The sequence below is a fragment of the Lactuca serriola genome, chromosome 6 (genome assembly GCF_051521515.1).
Source record: "Lactuca serriola cultivar US96UC23 chromosome 6, Lser_US96UC23_V15, whole genome shotgun sequence".
Lineage (NCBI taxonomy): Eukaryota > Viridiplantae > Streptophyta > Magnoliopsida > Asterales > Asteraceae > Lactuca > Lactuca serriola.
In genome coordinates, this window is record NC_136413.1 from 31,584,587 (window position 1) to 31,593,686 (window position 9,100).

General features: G+C 32.5%; 1 protein-coding gene across 1 annotated transcript; it reads left to right on the forward strand.

Annotated features, from left to right (window-relative positions):
- The first annotated feature begins 1,882 nt into the window (after positions 1–1,882).
- On the forward strand, positions 1,883–4,562 carry LOC145059229 (protein SAWADEE HOMEODOMAIN HOMOLOG 1-like). The gene is made up of 9 exons (XM_079007076.1): positions 1,883–2,091; positions 2,699–2,784; positions 2,899–2,944; positions 3,056–3,152; positions 3,269–3,329; positions 3,432–3,480; positions 3,880–4,020; positions 4,090–4,209; positions 4,318–4,562. The coding sequence occupies exons 1-9, from the start codon at positions 2,029–2,031 to the stop codon at positions 4,360–4,362; spliced, it is 708 nt and encodes a 235-aa protein (XP_078863202.1). The 5' UTR covers positions 1,883–2,028; the 3' UTR covers positions 4,363–4,562.
- The last annotated feature ends 4,538 nt before the right edge of the window (positions 4,563–9,100 follow it).

The window sequence follows — 9,100 nt, forward strand, 5'->3', positions numbered from 1 at the left end:
TTGTTTATAGGATACTTAAGAGCAATATCAAGAAATCAACTTCAGGAACTCAAGAAAAGGGTTTTGATTATAAAGAATTCGGGAACTCAAGAACTCAACACACAAATATCTAGAAATTAATTTTCAAAAGGGACTCGATTTCAGAAAGGGGTTCGATTCCATGATTGGCCTAAGAAGATGACCGAAAACTTCAAAGATGGCAAGAAAACTCATATTTCGCCGGAAAAGACGTCGGAAACCGGTAAAACCCAATATACCCTATCATATTAGTATTTTTGTACAATTCCAACAAGTTCAAAGCTATATCAAACACAAAAAAAAGTTTAGTGAGTACATGTGTACAAAAACTAATTTCGCACATGAGGTCAAAGTTTAAACCATGACACACCTAAAATATTGTTAATATTCTACGATATATCTTCTATATGGATTTCATGACGGATTAGCATGAACCACTCAGATGATATGGCTTATTATTTATAACCAATAATAAAAGCAATAAAAACAATAAAAGTTGGAAAAAAAAAGCCAAAAACCGGAAAACGTGGAAGATGCACAAACTTTTTAAGAGCTTATATGTTCAAACACATAAAGTGCAACCCAATAAACACGTCGGATGAGATTCAACTCATAACATACAAGTGGATTAAGCATATGTCGAATCTTATTTTTCATGAAAATTGGAAGGGAAATGGACTTAACAAGGTAATTAACTTTTTAGTTTGTTCACATCTGGGTAACTATCTTTTTTTTGTACACATCTAGGTAACGAACTTTTTGGAAGTGTTCACATATGACCATTATGACCGGCTGTAGCAGGTTATATCCGGTCATAACCAGTCATAATGGTCATATGTGAACATTTTCAAAAAGTTCGTTACCTAGATGTGTACAAAAAAAGATAGTTACCCAGATGTGAACAAACCGAAAAGGTAACAGTAAAATACACGAATGATCTCTGTAGTTTGGGTAATTTGTGTGTTTGGTCCATAACTTATTTTTTAAACTTAGATGATCCCTACTATTTATTTTTGTTGTGCATTTGATGCCTGTCCTACCTCAAAAGACTATTGTGCCCTTTTTATTTATTTTTTCTTATTTATGTATTTATTTTTTATATATTAAAAAAAATTAATAGACCTCATATATCTGCATCTCTTCACCCTAAATCTGAAACCACATTTGAGAAATTTAAATTGGGTTCCACAATAATCTTTTGAGGTAGCACAGGGACCAAATACACAACAAAAATAAATAGTAAGGATCATCTAAGTAAAAAATAAGTTATGGACCAAACGCACAAATTACCCAAACTACAGGGACCATTCGCGTATTTTACTGTTACCTTTTCGGTTTGTTCACATCTGGGTAACTATCTTTTTTTGAACGCATCTAGGTAACGAACTTTTTAGAAGTGTTCACATATGACCATTATGACTGGTTATGACCAGATATAACCTGCTACAGCCGGTCATAATGGTCATATGTGAACACTTACAAAAAGTTTGTTACCTAAATGTGTACAAAAAAAAGATAGTTACCCAGATGTGAACAAACCGAAAAGTTAATTACCTTATTAAGTCCATTTCCCAAATTGGAATGACTGGTGTTGTGTTGTGTTGTTCTGTTTTTACTTATACTCATGCTTGTACATTGTAATATTCTAGCATCTTTGCTAGTTTTTCGATATATTTAGCTCTTAAAAAAATGTTCTATTGGTTTAAATATTTTTAATAAGGACATAAACTTAATATAAAGTATAAACTTATTTTATTACACAAAGTTAAGAATTAATGTATTAAAATAACATTTACATAAATCAATTAAAAAAAATCAAATTTAAAGATGTAAATCGAATAAAACATATGCACAAATAAATGATCAGTAAACTACTTTCCTCTTCTCCCAGTTCTCAGCCGTTCTCAGCAGTCAGCAGTCTGACTGAGAGCTTCTTTCCCTCTAATCAACAAAAAATCTTAAATCTTTACAGGGTTTTTGGAATATCAACTTCGAAAACCCCTTAGCAACATGGATCATCGTCTTCGTTCTAGAGGAGAAAAGAAGGTTTACTCTGGATTCACAACATCCGAGGCCAGTCATCACACACTTATCTCTATTACTGTGTTTCTTTCTTCATATATGGCTGTAATTTCTTGAGTATAATCCCGTTAAAGCTGTTCAAACTCTTCGTTTTAATGTTATTCTTCGATGATTATATACGATGTTTGAAATTTCGAAGATAAATGTATGTCTTAATCATTCTCTTCATCCGGGTGCGTTGCTTTTTCATAAGGGGTTTTCGCATTTTAGTGAATTCTATGTTTCGCATTCGATGTATTGGTATTATCGTTTATTTAAAGAGCTGTTATCGCTAATTTGTCGGGTTGTTCATCCGGGAATCTTGGCTTTCATAAAGGTGTCAAATTTTGAGACACCATGTTTGAATTGTGTGTTCTTGTCGAAGCTTGTGATTGCGATTATGAAACCCTAGGAAGTAATTTTACTGTAGCACAAAAAGAGGGTATGTATCAATTTTGATCTTACAGACGTTTTCTTGACTACATTCTTGAATTTAAACAACTTATAAGCCTTAAGTTGTAGGTTACTAATAACTTCAACCATGGTTTTATAAATTACTTGTTTTTTGCACATCATCTATGTTTATATCAATTCGTTTGATGAATTCTTAACTTCACAGATGGAGAAAATGGAGAAAGTAATAAAAGAATCAGGGGAAAATCCTCTAAATCCTGATGTCTTTAAGATATTAGCAAGAAGATTCAAGTGAGTTATGATTCTAAAGTTTCACAAATCTCTTCAATTCATTAGTGAATTCTCAATATCAATTATTTAATCATTAACAATAATTAAAACTTTTTTTTTTTCTTATATGATTAGTCGATCTTCAGGACGAGCTGGAAAACCTATCTTAAAATGGACTGATGTATATCCCCTTTTTTCATACTTCTTAATATTATTAATAATAATAAAAAAAACTACATTTTCTGTTCTTTGTCTACTTATTTTGCATTATAATCTTATTTACATTTGTTAGGTCCAAAATTGGTTTATTGAAAAGCAGCAATGCCTCATGTCAAAAAATACAAATAAATTGCCAGCTGTCCAAGAAGGTGATTCTGATATGTCTAAAGGTGATTCTTTTATATGTAAAGATTCAAATATCAAAATAAATTCTTGTAAATTTTTATATTAGTATGCATATGTAACATTTTGAACCTTGAATATAAAATGCAACTAATTTATACAGGAGAAAAAATTGTAGATCTTTCAAAGTTGGAATTCGAGGCAAAATCATCAGATAATGCATGGTAAGCTTTTACATGTATCAAGAATTTTTTTTATAAATTATGTAAATGAAAACTATTAAAAAAAATATTGATCTGTTCTTGATGTATTTTTGTGATTTGAAGGTATGATGTGGAAGTATTTATCACACATAGATTTATCTCAAGTGGACCTGTAAGTTTTTATATTTTTCCTTCTCACAATTTCATTAATATAATATATATTTATAAAAATTGGAAGTCAAATAGGGTTTGTTTATAATAGATAATATACTTGATCTTTTACCCATAATAGCAAGGTACTCACATTTCCTTACTAATAATAGCAAAACACTTTATTTTTTTATATAATTCACTACAAATATGATCATCGTAACTTTATTTGTTACATATTAGACAAAATTGCAAAAATGGTCCCTGTGATTTCAACTCTCAAGTTTGTCATTTTCTTTGGATGAAGTCCGAACCTTTTCAAAATTTCAGATATAGTCCTTTTCAGCTACTTTGGTTGTAGATTTGGTCCTGATCAAAATTGAAAAGACTATTTTACCCTTTGTATAATTATTTTTTACAGGAAGTTCTTGTAAGATATGTTGGATTTGGGATAGAAGAAGACGAATGGATTCATGTTAAAAATGTTCGTGAAAGATCTATTCCCATTGAGCATTCAGAATGCCATAAAGTCATGATTGGAGACACTGTGCTTTGTTTCCAAGTTAGTAATCTCTCTTATATAATATTATTTTATAAGTTTTAAAAATCATTTACTTTGTATTATTATCAGGAGAAAACAGATCAAGCAAGATATTATGATGCTCAAGTGATGAATATTCAAAGGAAGTTGCATGATATAAGAGGCTGCAGATGCATTTTCTTGATTCGATATGAGCATGATGACTCTGAGGTAAGAATTTTGACTTTGACTAATTAAGTCAACATGTTGGAGTTTGAAAATTGAAATGTCATTGATTTTTAAAAAATGTTTTTTATTTTTTTATTTTTTTATTTTTAGGAAAGTGTTCGGTTGAAGAGACTGTGTTGCCAGCCGGAATATTAGAATCTTGTAAACCATTTATGTTATAGATGTTTTTATTCATGTGGTTTATTGGATGATATATTATATAGAAATTGTTAATATAGTTTTGGATTTTTTGCTATAAATTGTATTGTATTCCCAACTGGGTTCTCATGTATTTTTTTGAAGCCCAAATCTTGGGTTATTTATTAAAGAATTGGGATCAAATGATGCAGAAAAAATTTCATCTTTTTAATATTGATGGAAGTTTGTGTTCAATAATTTGTTTTCATGTTTTGTGGGTTTTGTAACCTAAATCAGTGTCATATTTAAGAGTTTCAATCATTAATTGTAGATGCAAGAAAAATGTCCATATATGATTATAATGCTAGAATAAATAAGGATATTAATTGTGGAAAAGGTGTTTAATATGGAAACCAAATGAAAGAATTGAGAGATCAACATGTGCCCTTCCGCTAGGAGGTTAGAAAGACTGAATCAGAAGTAAATGTAACCAATACACAACTTGCATGGACTTCTTGTTGATATTTACCAAAAGGTAGGATGACTTACTTTCTTTCCATATAGTGCATCCATACAACTAACACATGCTCATGTTTAATATATAATGTATTTGTTTGTTTCTTTCATGCACATGAAATGTAACACATGATCTTTACATAAAAAAGTCTACAAGTATGGTTGACAATTAACAAAACCTCATCACCATATAATGTTTGGTACTTCTCTAATATAACTATATATCAATAAAAAAACTTTTAATTCTCTCATAAACACCTTAAAACTTAAGAACCATAAACTTAAAACTCACATATATCGGTTAATTATTTAAAATTAAGGTGTTAAATACTCGTTTATGTATTTTAAAAAAAAAGGTGAGTTGCACCTTTGGATGGCCCACGATGAACTTGTCATTTGTAACATCCTCAGGCGGGTAGACACACATACCAAAATATTGTTCGTTTTTGGATTCCCGACAAGATAACTTACCAAGAGGTCTCCCATCCATGCACATTTAATGGAAAAGTTCTCATGGGATACACGACCCTCACAGTTTAAAAAAAACGTCTTGATAGGAAAGGTATCCACACACCTTATGTGGAGTATTTTGTTCCTCTTTCCGGTTAACGTAGGATCAGAGGAGCAACCCTTTCACCCCTAATGAGGTTTGACGTGTCGAACACATCGAGTTGTGCCATAAACTTGATACTATTTGTAACATTCCCCCACGTAAACACCAAAATATTGTCTACTTTAGGATACCCATTAGAAGAACTTCCCAAGAAATTTATCTGTAACATCTGAGTTCTAATTATGGTTTTCCATTTGTTAACTGGGGTTCTATAATCCATAAGAAAGTAGATGGAAGGGGTCGAAACAAAAAACCATTTACCGTAATTTGCTGAAAAACTGAAAAGCTATTAATTTTCGCTGAGGGCGTGGGGCACCTTTGTTTATTCAGGCGTGACTATTTTGTCGTATATGGACGTGGGGTGCCCAGGTCCATTGTAACATCCTAAAAATCAAGGTAAAATTTTATTCTTAAAGTCCAACCAAAAATCGTAATCGTTTACGAAACATTGTTCCAAAAAGTAATAATCACAAATTAGAGTATCCCAAAATCAAAAATCATAAAACCGAAAGTGTGACAACCGATAATTTCAATATTGTAAAAGTCAATCTTAGTCAATGAAAGTCAAACATATCAAATAAAGGTCAAACTCATTTCTTTAATTGTATTGATATAGTTAGATTAATGAGTTATAGGTGTATAAACCTTGTATTCATTGTTGTTATATGTTTTGGAAGCAAATCATTTGGAACCGAGAACCTTCAGCCGAACCATAAACCCCCTCGCAACCGTAAACGTCTCGCAACCGAGAACCTCGTTCTCGGCTGTGAACTCGCTTTTGACCGTAAACCTGCGGTTTGCAGCGGTGAACTCCTTCGGACTGAAAACTCTACCATATATATATATATATATATATATATATATATATATATATATATATATATGTTTGACCGGAATATTCCTCACTTCTACACTTCTAGCCGAAAACGCAAGCTTTTCTCTCAAGATCTTCAACCGAAAACCCCTAGTTTTCTCTCAACCATCACCCGAAGATCATTTGTTTCATCTTCGGATCTTATTAAGAACATCTAGTGTTCTTCCCTTCATCAATCAATCACCCTTCATTTCTGCGTTTACAGCCGAAAACACTTGAATCTTCAAGTGTCCATGAACCGTGTGCGGCCGTAAACACCGAAGGCTAGCCGTGAACTCCAAGCAGTTACTTGATTTTGCTTCTAATACTTCTTTTGTAAGTAATCCTTACATGATAGGTTGTTTCCTTAACACCTTTGAGGTTATATTCGCTAATTTCATGCCAATATATCGCGTGAATTGCTATTTAGGACTTGGTTTTGTCCCGGGAGCTAGCTTGTGGAAACAATCATATATCGAACCTTACAAAGCGAACCACTCACATAAGGTGAGTTCATACCCCTACAATTTACTTTTTTCAAAATGCTTTTAGGGGAGAATACAAGTAGAACACAATATATTTGTATTAATCATTTACATATGGAAACAAACAAAAAGATTTCTTATGGTTAAAAACTGCCAAATATCATTTTAGAAAACTCTTTTAATCTATTTTAGAATTCTATTTATATCAAAATCATATCCATTTATATATTTATGTATAAGTATGCTTTAACGGAATTATGACTATTGCTAAATACCGTAACTCTTGTTCCGTGTTTGGTTGTGGGCTTAGGGTAGGATCACTATTCCGATTGTTGGCTACATCATAGTTATACTTGCTAAATATATACATGAATATTAAACCCCATTTTCCAAGAACATACTTAACTCAGTTGCTTATGTTGAGCAAATGAGTCTTTTCTCCAAATTAGTTACAGTTCAAACAAACATACTAGTAAACTATAATAGGTATAGTTTAAAGGATCAATACATATTATTTTCTAGAACAAAGAAACATAAAAGAGTCAATACATGCATACTATAACCATTTATTGCAAAGTATTCTATTCATTTACAAAGAACAAGAAGGAACTTACATACTGTAACAAGAACAATATAACTAAAATGTGATGATACTATTTCAGGACATAACAATATTCTTGCTAAGTCACATTTTTATAACCAGAGTCTCTTGGAGGGAGAGCGTGAGTTTGTGTATAGATCTATACTGGACTAAAAATCCCGGACCTTGGCTGTTAGCTATAGTTGGACCGGCAGGTCTACGGGTGACAAATGTCATAACTTTTCGACGCCTAAAAAACGTCGTGTTTAATACTAGTTAATCAAGCATGTTTATAACCTTAATCACATTTTAACCTTAATTAACCATTTTGGTTTTCAAAGTAGTTAATGCATCAGTAGTGTATTTCATACAAAACCACTATAAATCTTCATTTTCCATTACATACTTATAGTGATTTCTCACATGAGAAATGCATATTATTTTTCTAGTAAAGATGGTTTACAAATATGGAAAACATATATTTGACACTATTTCAAGTACAAAAATAAATTTTACACTATTTTCAAGAGAACAAAACATACAAACATTTTGGTCTTGGGTAGAAGACCACTTTTCATTTGAGCAGAAGATATAGGATTTTCTGGGAAATATACAAACATTTTCACTAGACAAATACAAACATTTTCATGAAACAAATGCAAACTCTTGACACTAAAATACTTATGAACTCACCAACTTAAATGTTGATACTCTCTTTCAAAATAACTTGTATTCTCAGGGAACCAGTAAGACAGGTACACGAGCACAGGTTTTTGAGAAGACAGAGCATGTTCAGACTTGTCTTTTATTTTGCTTTAAATTTTTGGTGTCATACTACTATACAAAGAACACACATGTATTAAATATTTTATTAATGCAATGGATGTTGTTGCTTGTTTTACTATTGTGCATTGTTATGATACTGTACATGACGTCCTCCACCCCCGAATGTTTCCGCCATCTTGATTTGGGGGTGTGACGGAAAGGGTGTGCACGATCACGCCTTAGCTTTCCACTGAATCATATGAAGTACCTGAAACATAAAACTAAGAAACATAAGCCAAAACTTAGTGAGTTCCCCTAAATACCACACACAACCATAACGTATACAATCATGCATGCTAGGTCCAATCAGTCATCGGAATGGAATACCATGGGGTCCACAACCATCAGGCTGGATTACGCTCGGCCCAATCAGTCATCAGACTGAAATGCCAACATGTAACAGGCCCAATCAATCATCAAACTGGCATACCCTCGGGTCTACAACCATCGGGATGGATTACCCCCGGTATGTTGGCTCACGCATATAGCAGTAAAGCCTCTGTAACATCCCAAAATACGACCCAAAAATTTTTGTTTATTCGTTACTAAAATCATTAGATCAATACCATAAATAAAAACCCATACGTCAATATCTCAAAACCATAACAAAGTATCACGAGAAAACTGTGTCAAGACTGTATCAATCATATTTACGAAAAACTAAATCAACTCCCAGCACAGAAACTGAAGCTGTGGTGTGTGCGATGTCATCAACCCGAGCTCTTCCCTTTACTTACGGAAGTACCTGAAACCAAAACTAAAACTGTAAGCACGAAGCTTAGTGAGCTCCCCCAAACTACCACATACCATACAATATCATAAAAACACATACTGGGCCTTGCCCACTGCATCGAACCGAAGTCCGGAAACTGCATCGGACCGAA